At 38.1% G+C, this 20,701-nt stretch overlaps 1 protein-coding gene across 2 annotated transcripts in view; it reads left to right on the forward strand.

Moving 5' to 3' along the window:
• Nucleotides 1-20,701, forward strand: part of adck1 (aarF domain containing kinase 1) — a 122,879-nt gene that overhangs the window by 51,532 nt on the left and 50,646 nt on the right. For both annotated transcript variants that reach the window (XM_026926030.3, XM_026926031.3), the window contains exons 5-7: nucleotides 15,033-15,191; nucleotides 16,372-16,530; nucleotides 20,446-20,562. In XM_026926030.3, the coding sequence (XP_026781831.3) occupies nucleotides 15,033-15,191; nucleotides 16,372-16,530; nucleotides 20,446-20,562 (435 nt within the window). The remainder of the gene's footprint in view (nucleotides 1-15,032; nucleotides 15,192-16,371; nucleotides 16,531-20,445; nucleotides 20,563-20,701) is intronic.

Below are 20,701 nucleotides of genomic sequence, written 5' to 3' on the forward strand. Positions count from 1 at the left end.
ACATTAGCCTCGTAGGTCCAGCGCAGAAGCTAACTTCGTACACCAAACGTATATTTGCTGATTGATTGCTTTGCTTTTTTTCTCTGCATTTTTGCTGTAATGTTGTGTGTCCTTTCTTCACCTTCTCTAAAATTTATAATAGATTGAAAAGCAAGATTGATTCACCGCAAATGCATAATCAAACACCACTCCAGGCTGTGCGTGTTTCTAATCAGTATCCCGATGGTGCGGAAAATGAAGTCAGGTGACATGAAAAAGGCCGCCGGAGTCAGAATCTCTTCCCTCGTTTTTTCGCCTCTTGCTAAGTGAATGCAGCCCTAAATGCAGCGTGCTTATTTCACACAGTGTAAAGATAATGTTTAATCTTTAAAGTGTGATTTTTTTTTAACACCCACTCTGTGATTATAAGCAGCCCAGCTGTGCCTGCTTCCTTATTCATACAGTGAATTTCCGTGAATTGTTTTACAGTTTCTCGAAGCGTGGCTGAGATTATAAACAAACCGGCATCGCCGTCGCTCAGCTGACACTTTCCCGCTCTGCATGCAGAGGTCGGAATGTTTTCTGCATCCCCTCCGTCGACACGCTGCTGCTTTTCATTCCTGCTCGCTAATCTGATCCGATGCTCGGTGGGAGAGGAGACTGGCCCAAGATGCTCCTCTTGAGCAGAGTTAAAAGCGAATTATTCACTTTGAGGACTCAGATGGAGATCGATTAAGTCATGCTGATACTCCGTGTGTAAATGCATGCCATTAATCTCTTTGTTGTGAAAATGCGAAAATGCAAAAACGCAGAGTTTGAGTCGGAGACTTCACTGCGCTCAAGGCACCATAAATCCACTGCATTCCTACAAGACATACAGCAGTTCATGACACTTCATTCTCTCAACGTTTTATAGGCTAGTGCTCAGTTTTTTAGCTGCGGAAAGTGTTTGTAGTGGCATGGCAGCGAAACGTCAATGTCTTCGTAAATTAAAACAATCAAAATGCAACAATTCTGTTTCAAACGTGACAAAAATCATTGAAAGTTCAAAATACATGCTGGTAAAAGAAGGACAGTTTTATATAAGGAGCAAAACACTTGAGGTTGCTCTTACAGGATGATTATCAGCAATGGGGTAGTGTGATGAAGGTCACTATTTTTCTATAACACCACGTCCCGAAGTGTTTTATTTCTTTTATACCACCGTAAATTCACAGACAATTACAATTTTTTACTTGTTGAAAGAATTAAACTTTTTTTTTTTAACACTTTTCAGATACTTTTAATGTTGTGGAACATCTGTGTAACAAGTTAGTTCCTGTTGTCACTTATGTTATAGCAGTCGTTCCGTCACCAGCCTCTCTTCAATTTAATGGACAAACACGAACACACACACGCACACACACACACACACAGCTTGTCATGTTGCCTAGAAACTGCAAACTCCTGTGCTGAAGATGTCGGAAAATGTAAAGTTACAGCTTTACCTGTAACTTACAAAATGCTGACACTGGAGACTCCTTCCATAAATACTAAATAAAAAAGTCTTGGAGAGTTTATAGCGTCAAACATTTGTGCCGTTTATCCACCAAAGGATGTAGTGATGCATCACACAATTTTGCAATTGAGCTTGGATCTGAGAACTGAGAGATCGGACATATTGGTATACTTTTGCATATTGCTGTACTAAACATTGTGATGAATGCGTGATGTGGAGCAGCGTACTGTTTGGAGGCTTGTACGAGTTGTAGCATCCTGAATAGTAGTTTGCAAAAATATCAGTCATGAATTGTACCTTGTAAAAAACTTTCTTTTATTATTATATGTTTATATGTCAGCTTTCAGATGAAATGCTGTAACGCAACCAGTTTCTCCTGCTATAATCGCACTCGATTGCTGTATTTTCTTTCACGTTCACGCAAAATCACTTTTTGATTTGGTCAAACTATGAGTATAAATGCTTTATACCACAGCGATGATGAATTCTCAATTCCGATTGGTCAGAAGGTGTTGATTAATTTTCTATAACAGGAGTTTGAACAGTAGTAATTCAAATTGCAGGTTTATATTAATGTTCATTTCTATAGTAACAGCTCGTTCAGAGGGACTTGTGCGGTGGACTGATGATGTGTGAACTTTTCTGGTTTTATAGAAGGAGTCTCCAGTGTCAGAAGTAAAGCTGTAAGTTTTCCGACACAGGAATTTCACTTTCTTGGTAAGATGACAAGCTGCGTATTTTTTGTGTTACTGACATCATTTTTTTTCTAAGAAAGCAAACAATTGTTTATAGCTACTATAACGTAAGTGATAACAGGAACTAAATAGTTTTACGGACATAAAAAGTATGACGTGTTGTTGTTTATTAAACAAAAAAAAATGTTAACATTGGCAAATTGCCTTGATATAAAAGGAGCAAAACGCAGTTACAGCTTAGTGTCTAGGAAGATAGCTATGTCGTACACTGTTGCTAAAACGTTTTATTACTCAAAATAGACCGATGTGTTGTCAAGTTTCTGGAAACGATAATTATTAACACAGCTAGCAATAAACTCAGTTGAGTATTAGACAAATACTTAATAATACGTAAAGTAAATAGAAACATGCTAATACAGTATGTTGTGCTTTTTTATCGCATGAATTAAAGATGCTTATTTAATGTTGTTTAACACTGAGGCAGAATTTCAGCGAGTAAAATCCCCCAGGTTAATGTAGAACACATATACTGAATAATGTATGCGCAGTGGTTAAAAAAACATCTGTTCACAAAAGGCAGAGACAGGGAATGGTGTTAAAGCGTTGTAGATCTTGAGTGCACTCATATCTCATAAACTGACGCTCTTTTAACCCCAACGCTTGTTAATTATGAGTCCGAGGAGGACGAGGGTGACGCTATGTCTGGAAGAAATGAGATCATTGGCCTCCAAAAGGTGCTCAGACAGACAGTCTACAATGACTTCATGCTATTTCTGAGGAATTTTTCTCATGACCAGAGGAATGTTCATGTTATTATTATTTTTATTTTTATTATTATTATTATAGCAATATATACAGTACATTCCTATTAAATTTCTTCCTGAAAATGAAAAAAATAAGTATTTTGCTTTCATTTTGTAGATGGAAAAATATTATAGATGGAAAAATATTGAAAACTACAGAATTGACAATAACTAAAAATTATAATGACCATTTTGTACTTTTGCATAAAATGTAATAATGTTCGCCTTATATGCTTTCAAATATTAAAACAAAATTATTAAAAGTATTTATTAAAATCTCTCATGTCACTGCGATACAAAAATCGAGCTGACAATACAGAAAATCATTAATAATAAATATAAAATGATCATATGTGACTTCTTCTGGATGTTTTATTTATTTATACATCTGTGCTAAATAGCCTTCACCTCTGATGAACAGTTAAGCAAAAAAAAAAAAAAAAAACCACTACAGATAACATTTTTTATTGTCAATTCCATAGTTTTCAATATTTTTCCATGTATAACATTTTTACATCTACAAAACTTTTTTTTTAATTTTCAGGAAGAACTTTAATAGGAATGTACTGTATATATTTCCAGGAATTAAAATGATTATATTAAATATAAGAAATATAGACACTTCCTCTGAAAATTTGCTGAAAGTTGAATTGTTTCTTAGATAATAAATGAATGAATGAATGAATGAATGAATGAATAAATAAATAAATAAATAAATAAATAAATAAATAAATCTGAATTGTTATGAAAAAAAATTCAGAATTGTTGACATGTTGAGATTTTTGTACTGTGCAAATTCAACCTAGATGATTTTTGATATTTGAAGCAGATAGGCATAAATTCTTCTCCTTCTTCTCCTTCTTCTTTTGTTATAATGACTGAAAAGTATGTTTAGTGAAGCCAACCCAGACGTGTGTTTGACATGGGTGAAAGAAATTTTCCCCAAGAAAACACTGATCAGCGTACGAGTGATCTTAAAAATACGATTATATACCATGAAAGTCTTGGAGAAATATTTTTATATTTGATTTTAGAAAAAACTTTGCGAACCCTGTGTTTGTTCTGAAGCTGATGTAGTTTCCATGCAGGAGTCCACGTGAGAGGTGGAGCCCGTGTTCGGCTTTAAAGCATGATTACAGCATGTTTTAATTACAGCTCAGTGACAACGTTAGCGGATTGAACCACCACCACCACCGCTATTACACTGTCACTAGCGGCACAGCTAAAAAACAGAGTCCATTGCTTCTGATTGCACATTACCTCGCACGCCTTTGTGTTGGGCTAGTTACAAAACTCCTTATTATCCAGCAAACATCCGCTCCCAGGCCACTTTCTGACGACAGCCACCATCGTTGCTCATGAATGCACGTTGAGATTAAACTCGAATCTCCTTGAAATGTAAACGAGGAGGATGCTCCATGTGTGGATTTGAAATGGCAGAGGGTTGTTCCGAGGTTGATTGGAATGAACGCTGGTGTTATTAGCATTCCACCTTGGCTTTTAGCAGACTCCATTAGCTTCATCTAAATAAATTCTCCCTACATGCCTTCTCCAGTTTATCCCCTTTGTATGTTTTCATCTGGACTCTGAACACATATACTTGCTGAAGTGCCAGGATGTGATAACAAACAAACCTTTTCAATTCCGAATGCTCCAAATGAAAACATCAGTATTTGGCCACTTTTGTCGCCTCAGCATTTATTTTTATTACTTTTTGTAATGACTTTCTGTGAGACCCCTCACTCTGATAGATGTGCTATCAAACGCCGGGTCTAAGAGCTACTTAGAGCTTCCTATTAAAGCCTCACCATTTTTCAGAGCCGAGCTTCCACCTCTCATGCGCCAGAGAGACGATTCCCTTCGAGGGCTCAGTGTTCACAGTCTTCTTCACTCTTTTACTAAATTATTACCAAAACAGTGTGTGTATAGACCCTCTCCGGGAATGACTGAAATACAAATGAGGAAAAATGAGAAGCACAACAAGCTACGATATCGTAAACTGGATTAAAGGCGTTATCGTATTTTGTCCATCCTGCACTGTTACCATTAAGTTGATTAATTTCCAATAACATCACGTCCCGAAGTGTTTTATTACTCTTATACCACAGCCATGATTTGCCAATGATTACAGTTTTTTTACTTAATGAAAAATGGCACTTCATTCTTTTTAAAAAAGTATAGTTTATAGTTACATTTAATGTTGTGGAACATCACTTATGTTGTAGCAGCTGTAAACAGTCATTCCCTCATCAGCCTCTCGTTTTTAAGACATAAAAAAAAAACATGGCTTTTCATGTTACCGTCCTGAAGACTTTCCTGTGGTGGAAAACTTCAAGTTACAGTTTTACTTCTGACTGTTACAAAGTGCTGACACTGGAGACTCCTTCCATAAACGTTAAATAAATGTCTCCTCACATCAAACTTTGTTTATGTGGAGTGTCTGTTGTAGAAATTTTTGTTAGGACCTATATAATATATTACATATAATATATTACAGTTTTGTAGAATTTGACATAAAAAATAGTGACGTTACAACTTCACTACTTTGCTGCTTGTATTAGTTTCATTTGAAATCTAATTTCTGACTGATTAATGTAGAACTGCTGATCAAATTACTTAAATGCATGTAAATATGTGGATTCAATTCTGATAAAATCAGATTTTTTGCAGACATCAGATTATTTCCTATATTGTTGACAGGTTTGAACTTGTGTTTGGAAAAAAGTATCGATAACGCCTTGAGACACTCTGCCTTGGTGTCCAATGTCCTGACTGCAGGAACCGCTAGCACATCATCCTCAGTGCAATTCGTAAGAGGATTGGCTGAAAAGAGCCAGGCCAACTGGAGGCAGGGAGAACAGGGCAAGGTTAAGCTACACACAAATTGCTTTTTTAAAGCGCCCATCTGTGTTAAGCTGCCAGTGTGGGTTTGTGTGATAACACTCACCACGGCATTTTGATTGCTGGTGGAAGATTTCAGTGATACTTCTGTTTGTTTTCTGGTGATCTTGAGATCTCATGAAGGAGCACTGAAATGCTTTGAGAACATGATGCAAAGTTTGTTCATATATAACTGCAGAATACTTAGTAGGGACGCATTGATACAGTATTGTTATCCTGTATCGGTATCATGCTCATTTACTGGTACATGTAAAAATGCTCCAATTTGGAGGCAAACAAAGATTGAGCTGTACAGTGTAATTTTTTTGTATGACATATAGCTAAAAAAAGAGATTCAGTAAAAAAAACCTTTGTGGCTTTAAGCCAATTTGGACAAAACTTTTCTTCTGAAAGTGCTAAATATTGGATGTAGTAACTACTTTTATGGAGATAAAGGTGGGTGGTGTCACCTTTGGTTGGAATATTAAAATATAGGTATATATTTTCTTTCAAACATTAAAAAGAAGGTCAAGTTAATGTTTCTCCTTAACAAGGAATGACATTAAGCTTCACACAGTTACACACAATTTTGCCAAGGTGATATGAGAGTGACAATCAAAATTATATGAAGCATTGGCATTTTAAAATTGACTGGACAGTAAGCAAAGCTTTATTTATGAAGATATGAGTTTTCTGATAAAACCAAAAATAGGTATTCTTTTCTAATCATTTTTCTAACACCCCAGGGGATCTGTTACCCCTGAAGTACCACGTATGCCACAAGTATTCACAAATAGCCCACCTTTGACTTTCTCTGTCAGTCCAGACATTTTCTATGCTTCAGAATCTCTACTGTCAAAGACACTCCACAATTGCGTAATTACATATCACGTAATCCCCCGACTACCACGGGCGATTTCTTTCCTGGCAGTCTATCATGCAGTTATCGAGCCTACGACCTTGACAAGTCTTTGTCATTTATCCTGGCTGTAAGTAAACTAGTCCTTTTTTAGTTGGTGTTTCTTTTCCCTGGTTGTAGAGTCCATACTCAGACCTGCCAACCTTTATGCATTTTGTGTAGGAACTCTGCAATTTAACATCAGAGTATCACTCAACAATATGGAAGAAGAGAAGTCGTCTTTTCTCCGCCCCAGCAAAAGCAGATGAGCCAATAGACATGCGAATCTAAGTGACTGACAGTTGTGTAGGTGTTTTGAATATTAACCTATTTACCCCTTGGAAGCCCTGCCACTTTTCCACCATTTCACATTCATCTCATCTCGATTGAGTGCCCTGTCAAACCCCATGACCAGAGCTCCAGCCCGTGGCTCAGATCTTCACACACTTGTAGAATGCCAAAGATGAAACATAAATGACTAACACCTTCCCCTGGAGAGCTGTCTTTGGCAAGGCTGAGGGCAAATTAATGTTCTCGCTCCTTGTAATCAGGCGCAGTATGTTATATTTTCACTTGAAATAGAAATGAGCAGCTTGGTGGTGAGCCTATTTTATGAGAGGTATTAAAAAAGAAGTCATTTGTGTAGCAATTGCAGGACTTTTATTACAAGATGGCCTTTTATTGATGGTAATTATTGCACAATTAGCTGAATGGGATTAGCGTGAGCTGTGCTGAACACTGGTAAAATAAAACCAGGTAAAATCAATTCCCCCGTCCACCAGCGTTGTGTGACTCATGGTTTAAGATGGCCTTGAAGATGCTTTACCTGCTACTATGATTCCCGGTCAGAGAGGAAGAAGGGTGTATTATTCACACTGAAATCCCTAGCTCCCACAGGATTCCCATCTCTGTGTTTGGAACAACAAACAACAGAGATTCAGCTCTTTGTCAAAGCCATGGCTGTTTTCTCCATGATGTCTGAATTTCTTCAAAAAAGGGTCTTGCAATGGTCTCGGAATGACTTCCGACATCTTCACACAGAATGCAATGCCTTATTTTGCTGTCCGTTGTTCACCCTCAGATGCTGGCATGGATAATGCAGATCTGCTAACACCAGACATTTGGAATTTTTGACCTCTTACTATGATGGTATGAGTGAAACCTGAAAAGTACACCTTTCTGTCTTTTCAGATAAAGCGGTGGACCAAACATGAATAAAATGAAGTCAGTTTACTGAAGGGGGAAGGACACAGGACGTGAAAGACATGCATATGCTGCTGCTAGTGATTTCCCCACGAATTCATGAATATCAGGCTTGTGAGCACTCTTTGGTAGTTTGGTTGCTCTTTGGTTGCTGCTAATTTGCTTCTCTTTTTTTTTTTACTGTTGCTTGGCCCAACTAAAAAAAATAGCCAACTTGTTCATTGGCATACGCTAAATATGAGCCAGAAGACTCAGATTTACTGTGATATCCTGACCTGACCAGAGCTGATTAAATACTCCCACATGATAAGAACAATTTTGTTCTTGTGACAAGAATACTTATATAACATCGACATTTTGGCACCAAGCTCTGTTTGAATCATTCCACAGTCCCAATCCCAGCGGAGATTACTCTTGGTACACCAGCGGTTGGTTCAGAGGTCACGCTGTGTAATCAGGTCATCACAGACACCAACAGATTGCTGCTCCTTCAAGTGTGGCTTTAGATAAGCCTAAACAAAATAGCAGGCAGTTCAGAACATCAGATCATTTATAGAGAGGATGGACTGGTTTATTGGGACAGACAAAATGACTCAAGAAAGGAGGGCAAGACATCAAGATTATGCTTGTGTGTGGGTGGGACATGACCTGGACCTGCAGTGTACTTCCCAGAAGGCCACTGTGTAGTGATAGCATTGGTTATTTCTGCGAACATGCCGATGTAACAGCGGCTGCCTTGGTCTCTGTGTCTCTCTGTAGGACGAACATATTGCATATGACACAGAACCGGGCTTCACTAATGACTACAGCTCTCCAGGGATTCCTCCTTAACCTCCCCACTGTCTAATTGCCTCCATTACCCCAGTCCCATGAGGGGAGGGGCGCATGTTCAGAACAGAGAGACTCCATGTGGGGCTGCATTGCTGCTCCTGAGCTCTCTTTGAACGCTGCGTGTTACTCATTTGTTATAGTAACATATGGTCTGATTTAAGCTTTGTTTGAAATTGATTAGTATTCCGCGCTTGCTGAGAAGCTCAAAGCTTGTCATGAATAACACAAAGCTGAGAGCAGCTAATTTTATCCTACAGGTAAGTAATGCAGGGGAGTGAATCTGCACAGCCTCTGGGTCATTACGCATGAAGTTGCATAACTGCACGGGGTGATAGCCTGAATGTGTGCTCTGGGGTTCCTCCCAGCTGGAAGCCATTGGGATCAGACAGCATCTGTCAAAATGTGTGGCTGTTCCTTCGGGGCAGGGTCTTCATAGGCAGGTGGGGACCAGCCACTAAAATTCAGAGCCCATCTGGCTGCTTATCCACCATACTACTTCAGCATACACCCAACCTGTCCTTGGTGTGTGTGTTATACTGCAGCATTCAGCAAGAGTAGGCAATATGATAATATACCCCTGGGAATACCGTCAGTAGTTCAAGACCAATATTTTTCATTAAATGATAGATTTAGATTAATTAAAACCAAAAATCATGTGGTATCACTGGCAGATCAACAGCTTTATATCAAATAGCTGATCGGAAATGGTACAAAAACATAAAAAAAGATACAGAATTGTAACACTGGTTGTCACTAAGGTGGTCAAAAATAGACATTGTTTGTACCTTTACGTATTTTCGTCTAAAACAAATTTTTAACAGTAACTTAAGTACTTGATAGGACCATTAGGACGGCAGTTGTACCTTAAATAAGCTTTCAAAACTACACTACAGTTACCTTTCCAGGTGAAAGATGTATACCAAAGGTATAACCCAAGTGACAAAAAATAACCCAAGCAATAGTAAAAATTAGTACCTTTTCTTTTCCTGAGAGTGTATGTAAATTGTTAGTCAACCTCAGAAAAACTACACATTGTGATCATCCAGCCAAAAGTCTGGACTTTTTAGTACCTGAGCAGATTTGACAGATTCCTTTTTAGTATGCCACAACTTTGGTGTGTTTCCACCAGGGGAACCAGGCTGATTTTAGGTCCTGAAATGTATTAGTTCATGCGCCAGGGTAGATACTCTTTTGTACCCCGGGAACTACTGTGATGAAGCTTGCCATACTGAAAACTGTTTATTTGGCACAGCTACCAATCCAAGATGGTGGGGGATAACAGGTGCCTGCTCCAAGACACGTGAATCCAGCCACTGTATCTTCTCAATGAACAGCCGAACATCACAGATGATTATGCTTGGAGGAGAGTGCTAACTGTCCTATGTTGTACACACAACAGACAGAAATGCCATCCTTCTACCCCAGGCTATGGATGCTATGTATAGCTACGGCAATGTTGAGACAACAAGCAGAATTGCCCGTGCTGTATGGGTGGGAAATTCTTTTGCTATTTTTTTGTTGCAGAAATGTTAGTTCTGCAGTATAATGTTAATGGGACCCAGGAAATTGTACACGAGCTGTGTAGCCCATCATTCAGCTACCAAAGGCATGTTTACACTGAGGCTAAGGAGCCAATTGAGGAATTAAGTTGTTCAGGAAACAGAACTACTCAGTTCCTGGACAATTTTCTGGTTGCAGTTGCACCACATTGCATAAATGAAGTTGTTTGGAAACCCTGGAGTCTGATTTTTTCATATTTACACAAACATCCCAGGAGAGTCCAGTTTCAGCCCTTCATCAAGTAGATGGTATAATCTGAGGCAGGTCGTGCTCAGCAAGGTTGAGGTTGCTGGGTTACTAATTCTGCCACATTTGGTCTGGACTATACTGAATCAACCACACACTGATGTAGTGACATTTAATAAAATAGGAAAGGCCACAAAAAGATCATCATTCCTGCCCTGGTTCTTTTAATATAATAACCAAATATAAGATAGCAAGTATTTTGGAGATGTGTGGAAAGTTTTAGTATAGTGAGGTTTGTGAAGTGCTCAGAAAAAGACTAATCTCCATTCCGTCACTCACTTGAGGTTTGTGAGCTTTGACAGACACATTTTCATGAGTGCGTTCCAGCATTGTACAGTCTGTTTGACAGCTTCTCCATCTGCAGTGAGTTTGCAAGGCAAGTCCTATGTCTGCATGCCAAACAATGCTGCTCACCCAGCAATGTGAAGAGAAAACCAGGACTGAATGGCACCACATCAATCACAGGTGCTGATAAAATCCCATGCAAATTTTTGAATGTGTCACATATAATCCTATAATCAAATTCACAAGGTCAGCAAACTGAAAGTCGTGTATACAGTGCACAGTGACTACAGTGGTGAAACATTTGGCACCAGAAAACTGGAATTTGGCCCCAGTCCAGTACTAAAGGTTGCAACTAAATATTTTTTGGTAACTGTACAAGGTTGCCCCTGACAGGAACCTAGTGGTGTTCAGGGGAGGGGGCCTGTTTTCTGATTGGATGCTCATATCACGTTACACAATACAAAACACCATATACCGTGACAAAAAATATTCTGGTTTTTGGGGATGTTTGTCTCATCAAAAGGATTCATATTGTAACAGACTCCCCCTCTCGGATCTGTGCCGCATTCTTCTTGCACTTGTCTTTATTTCTTCACGTGCCTTTGTTTTGGTTTTGGTCTTGTCTCCACCCCATCCTGTCATTGGTCTCTTACTCATTGTGTTCACCTATTTGCCCTTAATTAGTTTGTCTATTTAAACTTAAGTCTTATCGTGCATTAGTGTCATCCGGTTTCAAGCTTTTTCCCAAGTTTCCGTATTCTGTGTTTCCTGGGTTGGAGCCTCACTTGTGTTTTTTTTTATGTGTGTTTGGTACTGCTTGCGTGTTCTTTGATGTATACTATGGGCTATGACTACGAATCTTGGATCCGCCCTATTAAAACACATGCTGAGCACGCACAAATTTTCCAGCTTGTCATTGTCGTTGATAAAATAAAAAAAAACGGCCTTCAAGACTTTTATGTCATTAAGATCATTGCAGCTCATGTGAGGTGGTTAACCAAAGGGCCAATCAGACAAAGGAACATTGTTAATCCAAGCATTTCTTAGACATTAGATCTAGGTTACTATCTTTGTGGAGTTTCGCGTGTCTTCCCCATCCTCTCGGTTTTCCAGATTCCATCTTTGTCTTATAGTTTCTGTTGGGTATACTGTTGGGTGTTGGGTATACTGTTGGATGGTGAGAGGGTGGATTGGCTACTCTAAATGTGAACGATTGTATGCATGGTGCCTTGCGATGGACTGGCGTCCCATTCAGGTTGTATTCCCGCATCACGCCCAGTATTCCTGTGATAGGCTTTGTCATTCCTTGTCATTCCTTGTGAGAAGAATCCCTTGTAATTGTTGTGTTCATGTATGTTAATGTGTTAATAGTATTGCAGATGTATCCTTTGTTCACAACATTTTTTCCTACTAAAAATTCCTTTAGTCATTATTTCCTCCGAGAACATGCCAGTGGAGATTTCTGAGCTGCTTCTCGTTCATGAAACATCTCATTCCACAAGGCTTGACTGAATTGTCCCCTGACAGTGCCGTGGGCTGTGTTTTCTTGCCTGGTGAAGAGTGCTGGATGGCTGAGTTTCTGCTGTTCCCGCTGGGCCACCCTGTCTGTTCAGATAGATGGCCTACAGTCACATGGGCTGTGTTAGAAATGCCCAGAGAAGTGGTGAAGCCGAGCTTTATGATTGATAAGTTTGTCCTCTTTCCGTCACGGACATAAAAGTGGTGGTAGGCCATGACTTTAAGATGCTAAATCTTCTGGAGAAATGTAGTGGATGGAGTGAAAAAGGGTGATACTGAAGTAAATTCCTGATGGTCAAGAGAATTTCTGGTAGTTTAGTAGTATTCTGGCCTGGATACTCTGGGCTAACAACATTAATTTATAACATTTAATTTATTAATTTATTATTTATTAAGTGAAGGTGACTTGCCAAAGCCTGTTGCTGCATTAATTAGTATTAGTTTAGGGGTCTAAATCAGTGACTGCTCCCCAAGTGGTACAGCGCTGATAGAACTTAAACTAAAATGGTCTCATAAACTAGAGATCAGATTAGAGATGATCAAACAGGGTCTTTGGTCATTTTGCATCTTGGTACAAGGGTAGCAACAACAGGGTTAGAGTTACTGGGTAGAGAAGTTGTAAACATGCAGACATTCAGAGGTTGAAACTCAGAATATAATTCTGTTATCAGATAGACTGGAGAGCAAATAGAGAGATCTGGTTTTTGAAAAAGTAATCCAACTAGAACATTAGCACGCTAATATGCTACTTTTTTCTGGTAATTTATCTATTAGCTATCTAATATTAACACTTTTTGAAATAAAATATGGCTGTGAGGCAATGTTTTTTGGTTTGGAAAAATTTATCCAAACAGACTTTGTACACTTTTAATCATAATATGTTTTTTTTTTTTAAACTCAGCATTTCATTTCTTATTCTTGTTTTTCTTTGTATTTTTACACTTATTTGTCTTTTCCCAGAGGTGTGTTTACCCAGTCGGAAAAAAGAAGCAGTCTAAATAGAGTCACTTGACCTTCATTAAGTGGTGTTCACACTCATTTAAAGGTGGGCTGTGTTTGGTGACCAGCAAAGTGCCTCTCTCATTTCGTAAATAACTAAGATTTCACAATGTTTCATGTGGAGAGAGAATTGCTCACTCCTTGTATTGACTCGGCTGCTACTTAGCAAACAATGCAGCCTGCTGATGCCTGAAGTGGATTTAATGCTTTACTATTTCCCAGAAATTAGGAGAAACTGGCGTCACGTCTGTGTGGTGGTTACGTCACCAGTACCTGTCACGGAAACATTGGCAGCTGGTGTCGTGAATTATGATGTCTCATTTCTTTATAATGCTAATGCTTTCTGTGTTGTATTGCTATCCATTCACAAGTGCATGCATAGAAGATGAAATTGTCCCCCCTTTTACACCTACCTGCTAAAACAGATCTGTTGAGCCAGTGATCATGTGGTCATGTGATCATGTTGAATGTTGGCGTTCTAATAAGAGGGATGTTGCATCACTGAAGCTCCAATGTGTTGTCCTGTCTCATGTTTTTTTTTTTTTTGGAAACCTAATTGACTAGGCCAAAAAAGTGGTAGCTATGTAACCTAAAAACTGTTCTTATGCCAACCAGGTTGATGTGTGTAGTGGTAATCCTTGGTTGATGTGTGTAGTGGTAATCCTTGGTTGATGTGTGTAGTGCAGCAGGAGGTGGGATTTATAGCAGGCAGCGCAGACTATAGTTACAGCATTGAGGTGGTTACAGTTAAGGATGGGGTTTGGTTTAGCATTCAGTACCTTTTCTTTTACAACTTCATCCATGTGCAATTGAACAAAATCTTTTTTGAAGCTTCAGGGGTGAACTACATGTGCAAACAACCTAAAAAACTAAACCCAAACTTGTTGTAAAGGTACAATCTGCATTTCTAGACATTGCCAAGGTAACAAGAGTATATGCAGCTAGCATATACGTAAGAGAACTTTAAAAATGGTGTGCGAATTAATATAAAAAATACTAAAAAGGAAAAAGGAAAAAGGAAATTATTTAAATTGACATTTCAAATAATTTTGTAAATTACTAACAATTCACCTAACATAAATAGTATAAAAAGTATAAAAGGTTAAAGTTACGGTTAGGGTTGGGGTTATGGTTAAGGGGCAGGGTTCAGCCTTCATAAGTCATCTTATGACTTTTTTTGTGTGAAATTTCAGCCTCAGCTCCTGTTTTTGTTTGAATTTGTCCATTTTTTGTGTTTTTCCTCATTAAAGTAACCATAATGGATGAAGAACAAGTGAGATGTTTTAAATATAGCTGATAAATTAAATTCAACAAGAAACAATTTGGAGTAGAAGCTAAGCAAAAGGAGTGGATAACTAACTAACTAACTAACTAACTAACTTACTAAATTAGGGTCTTTCCACTTTTGTCTGTAAGGCACATCGCTAGAGCCAGTGTTCTCCAGTTTATATAGCACATCTGAATAAAAAGCACATACACCCCAATAAAATATGCAGTGACATACTTTCCCCTCATGACCTTAGCCATAAATCATTAAACAAGACCTAGGACCAGCAGGTAGCACTTCCTCTTACATTTCCTACTTTATATCTTATTAAAAATCTTTGTTAAAATTCTACCTATTTTCGTCCCAACAGCTGGATGAGTTGTTTGTGAGCTTTGAGGAGAAGCCGCAGGGGGCAGCGTCTCTCGCTCAGGTCCACAGGGCCGTCCTGGCTAACGGCACCACGGTGGCGGTCAAAGTGCAGCATCCGAAGGTCCAGGCTCAGAGCTCCAAGGACATCATGGTGATGGAGGTGAGTGCAGCGCGAGAGCTGCGCGAGAGCAGCGCCAGAGCTGACTAATTCACCCTCTCCGTCACTGTCACACACTCACATACACACCTCCTGAGAGTCAGGTCTTATTCACAACACATTAGTATTTAAGTAATGGGCCCCATCACTCACCTGTTGCTTTTATTCTTTGGTTGTTATTGAAAATGGCCGTCTAAGCATGACCACTCAGTTTCATCCGTCTTCCTGAACCCCTGATCACTTCATTCATTTCAGTGCCATCTATATGTAAATAAATGCTTTATAAATGTAACCAATATGCTTTTTTTCTTTTTGAACTTTCAGTATATACAATATGGCTTTTTCCCTTCTGAATCCCTTAAACCTCCAGGAGCCATAGTCAGTCCTTGTGCAAAGATGATTCGTTTTGTGCTATCCAAGTAAATTACTGTGGATTTAATTGGATATTTTAACTATAGTTATAATAAATGAAGTAAAAACATGGAGAAACATGCTGGGAAATTTTTTTAATTCAATTTTTTATAGAGATTTTCAGTTGTCAATTTTTGTAAAGCTATATTTTATATAGTTTATAAATGAATGTAAAATCTACAGAAACAGATGGGGGAAATTATGATCTTTCAGACTTGTAATGCTTTTAATTGCTACATTTTAGTTTTTTTAATGTCTTTTTATCAATAACTTCCATACTTTTACAATATTTAAATAAATAAAAAACATTAATTTGTTAATTTAAATACTTTTATCCCAACCCCCTCACCGCTAGCTTCACCTAGCATGAATTTTGTTGTATTTTTTTTTTAAATTAAAGTAACTTTAATGAATAATGAATAAAAGTATCTCTATAAATTGATCTAATCAAATATGTTTTAAATTTAATTACTAGTGAATTACTAATTAATGAAGTTCAAATCTACAGAAACAAAGGGGAATTTTGATTTTGATTTTTAGGTAGAAGTACAACATGCATTTTAAAATCTATACTCGGTCATATATTGTTTCCTAAAACACAATGCAGTATGAATCATTTTCCTGGTGAGTCAGTGATTCCCGCTGAAACATTTATTTTTTCCTGGAATTCTGTTGCTTGATGAAATCATGTTTTCAGTCGATTTTTCAAAATGACCTCCAACCAAATCATTTGTCAATGTGTCTGTGTGTGTGTGTGTGTGTGTGTGTGTAGTTCCTCCTGCATGTAGTTCATTGGATCTTTCCAGACTTTGCGTTCATGTGGCTGGTAGAAGAGGCTAAACGAAACATGCCTCTCGAGCTCGACTTCCTCAACGAGGGACGAAACGCCGAGAAAGTGTCCCACATGCTCAAGCACTTCGACTTCCTCAAGGTTTGAACAGCTCTCTCGTACACACATCAAAGACGAACTATCTACAGTTTACTCATAGCATTTACGATTTTCAGCTTGTTGGTATTGTGATATAGGAAACACCTGAAAACTACAGTTTTCTGCTTTAAAAAAAAAACAACAAAAACAAATGCAAATTCACTGAATTAGACCTCTAACTTGCAACTTGATTGGTTGGGAGATAAAAAAAAATGCTTGATGTCACCCTATGTGTCACTTTTCCATTTTTTTTGGGAAAGTTTTTTTTTGGTTGAAATGGTTGAAGCTGTAGATCTGATTGGAAAATCTGATTTGCTTTTGAACACGTATTATTAGATCATAAAATATAAGAAACACTTAGGTTCCAATATGCAAATACATGTCCACCATCAATGAAAAAAAATAGGATTATTTATTTATTTTTTTTTCATTTTTTAAAGAAATTAAAGCCGAATATCTCATTGGAAAATGATTTGCTTTCAAACAAGTGTTATTACATCATAAAATATAAGAGCCAATCCAGTTCCAATATGCAAATACAATCCATGCAACACTGCTTTTAATAGGAGTAGGGCTATTTCTAATGTGCATCTAATTTGCATTTACACAGAATTATAATTTCATGATCATCATTCAAGTGAACACACTTTTTTCCATGCCTGTTTTATTGTCTATCGACATTCGTTTGTGTGAGCGATTTGCCCAAAATTGATTATTAAGCATTGAAAAGCGGGAGAAGTTTTTATTGTCGTTAACATCTAATTGGACTCACCAGCTCCGGTTCAGTCTCCTCATGAGTCGAGTCAGAGATGTTGGAGAAGTGCCGTGGTTTTTCTATTAAAGCAGCTCGATACATGCGGTCTAAACTACCGCCTCCGTTGATTGGATTGTGTAAGGAAGGTGCTCTGACTGTCCGAGACGGTTCTTCGAGGTCCTGTCCAACAGCCTCATTATTCATTTATAGTTCCAGTACAATTGAATCAAAAAATCAATAGTGTTTTGTTTAATCCACCCCTGTGGACGTGTCCTCTTCCTGACTCATTGCTTTTGCTTACTGTTGTTGTAAGCGGAGATTCTGTCTTTTTTTCTTTTTTTTCAGAAATCTAGCATCTTTTATTTCTGTTTTCTGATGTATGACTATGTCACTATAAACAGATCTCTTACTTCAGGCAGCACTGCGTGGTTTTTATTGGGTCGATGTTAAATATTTTCTCTGTAGTAAATTTGTGTTTGGGCGATAGTTTTACGTTCTCTCAGGATTCCTTTCATGCAGTGAATTAAAGCTCACTGTAGTTGAGTTATTTCTCATTGTAGGTGTAAGCAGTTAGGTCAGTGTAAGTCATTGTAAGCTCATTGTAAGTGTAAGCAGTTATTCGTGTAAACCTCTATTGTCAAGAGCACTTTATGAGGTGAATAATCTATCATAATAACTGCCCAGTGCTCTCCCAGAGGTCTGCTTTACTCCTAATAAATAACAGAAGTACAGTAAAGTCTCATCAGAAGTGTATAAATTTTACTTCTGACATCAGAAAGTGGACATTGTGACAGAAATAGATCCATAACCTCTATTTTTTTTTTTTTTTTTTTTTTTTACTGTTTTATTATGCATGATTATAGCACAGCACTCTTGGTGAGAAGGTGTTGATTAAGTTTCTATAACAGCACTCGTAATGATAATGTGTTATTGTTTTAACAAAAAATGTATAACTGTATGCAGGTTTTCTGTGACAAGATGTTTAACATTTATGTAAGGAGTCTCCAGTGTCAGCACTTTGTTAAAGTCAGAGGTAAAGCTGGAGCGGTAAGTTTTTTTGAGATGTTCAGGACGGAGGAGTTTACGCTTCGTGCTTTATCTGTATCATGGCTGGGTTTTTTGAGAGAGAGAGAGAGAAAGAGAGAGAGAGAGAAAAGAGAGGATGGTGAGGAAGCGACCATCGTTTATAGCTGCTATAACATAAGTGAGAACAGGAACCAACTTGTTTTGCAGACGTTCCACAGCATTAAATGTAACTATAAACAGACAAAAAGTAAGCTCTTGTTTTTTAATAAGTTAAAAATTGAATTAATTCTAATGAATAAAACTGTTTTCTGAAATGGAAATCATCTGTGTATGAGTCTGCATTGAGTTCCCCAACCAGGACATGCTTGATAAAGCCTTTTTTATGTATCAGATGAAACCCTTTTTTGATGGAAAGTTCTCAGAAACGGAGGCTGTAAAGAAAACAGTGGAGTCACTGTGGGGTGTGTAAGAGGAGATGAAGGGCGGATGAAGGTCAGTCTGGTGTCAGCTGGAGTGATGTAAGAGCAGATCAGTGGTGTTAGCGGCGGACGATAACTTCACAGGCTGCTGATCACACCTCATCACACCTCATCACACCGCTGGCCTGCTCCACACGGAAACCCCAACACACACACACTCACACACACACACTCTCTTTCTCTCTCTTTCTCTCTCTTTTCTTCTTGGTTTCTCACTCTCTCTTGTTTTCTTCTCTTCTCTCTCTGTTCCTGTACTTGTTTTCTTCTCTCTCAGTTCATTTTATTTAAATTCAATGAGGCTGTTTATTGGTATGAACGCTACTAAAGAAGGTAGTGTGAGTAAAAAAAAAATGATTGCAGCTGTTAGTTTTGTAAAAATGGAGCTATGAAGACAAACCCAAGTGACAGGGTGACATTTTTTACTCAGCGTTCACACTGTCAGTTCTGTATTTGTCTAAAATTTGGTAAATTACAGCAACAGGAAGCAGAGCAATGGGGTGACGTGAAGTGGGCGTGGCTAGGCAATGCAATCAAGTTAACGTTTATGCAAATATGATGCATATACTACTACTACTACTAATAATAATAATAATAATTATTAGTATTAGTAGTAGTTTAAATTCCTATATTTGATAATACTGCTTCACGGAGATAATTAATAGCATAAAAGTATTAAAAAATGATATAAAAACATGTATAATTTTTTAAAGTAATGCTCTGCTCTGCTTCAGCCGCTGTGAAGCTCATTTCTGGACCAGGAAGATGTAGACTGTATGAAAAATACTTTATCAGTAGAAGCCTGGAAATCTTGCAACTCAAGACTAGAAACACTTTTAACCATTTGCAAACTGCACCTTTCACCTGCTGAGGTCACTGACGGCATGAAATATCTTACACACTACTCAATAATCTAGGAATTATTTGGCGTAGAGATTTACTTTAAATTGCTTCATGTCACAAAGACCTGAATGCACATCTACATGTAGCTTCATATTTCAGTGAAAAATATGTTTTTTTGTTATCTCGTGTGAATTATAAAGAAGTATTCTTATTTAATCACTGAACAATTTTGAAGACGGATGTTAATCCATGTATAAACGTGTCCCTGTGCTGAAAAATGATATAAAACACTGTCTCTATTATCGAAATAGGGACAGTTTTATTGACTGTTTGGCAACTTAGGTATGAAAATGGCAGACGTGCGCACAGACAATAGAGGGTTAACTGATAGAAATATACAAGTTTTTTGTTATTTGAATAAAGAACTTCTTTTTGTTTGCCTTGAGGTGTTTCAGGTGTCCCATTTTCCATGCACAGGAAGGGAAATGACTCTCAGCAGGGTGGAATTTCTCAGTCTGGATTTAGAGAAACCCTCAGGATCACCTCTACTTTATTCATGCATCTCTGTTAGCCTCATGCTCTCGTTTTGTCTCTCAGAGTTTCAGTATTCAAAAATCACGATAAAAGCAGGATTATTAAAGCAGTCAGTTAAAAAAAAACACAATCAGTTAATTAATCTGCCAGTCAAATCAGCAGGATCAGAGGCAGGAAATATGACAGAGATCAGCAGTGTATGTTTGAGTCCTGCCGCTTTCATGAATCGGTTCTGTTTCCCACAGTTCCTTGCTGAAATGTCAGTGTCCTTTTTTTTTGTTTCAGGTACCAAAGATCCACTGGGACCTTTCAACCAAGCGCGTCCTGACCATGGACTTTGTGGAGGGGGGGCAGGTGAACGATCGCGAGTACATGACGGAGCATGGAATAGACGTCAACGAGGTGAGGGCACTCTGCTTATCACGAACAAACCCTCGGGCCTCTGCGTGAACGTGTCCCACTGTGCCAACATTAGCGTTCGTTTTAGAGAATAAAACGTGCTCGTGAATATTAATGAATGAGTCATGTTTGTAAAACAATG

Source organism: Pangasianodon hypophthalmus, chromosome 10, assembly GCF_027358585.1.
Source record: "Pangasianodon hypophthalmus isolate fPanHyp1 chromosome 10, fPanHyp1.pri, whole genome shotgun sequence".
In the NCBI taxonomy this organism is placed as follows: Eukaryota; Metazoa; Chordata; class Actinopteri; order Siluriformes; family Pangasiidae; genus Pangasianodon; species Pangasianodon hypophthalmus.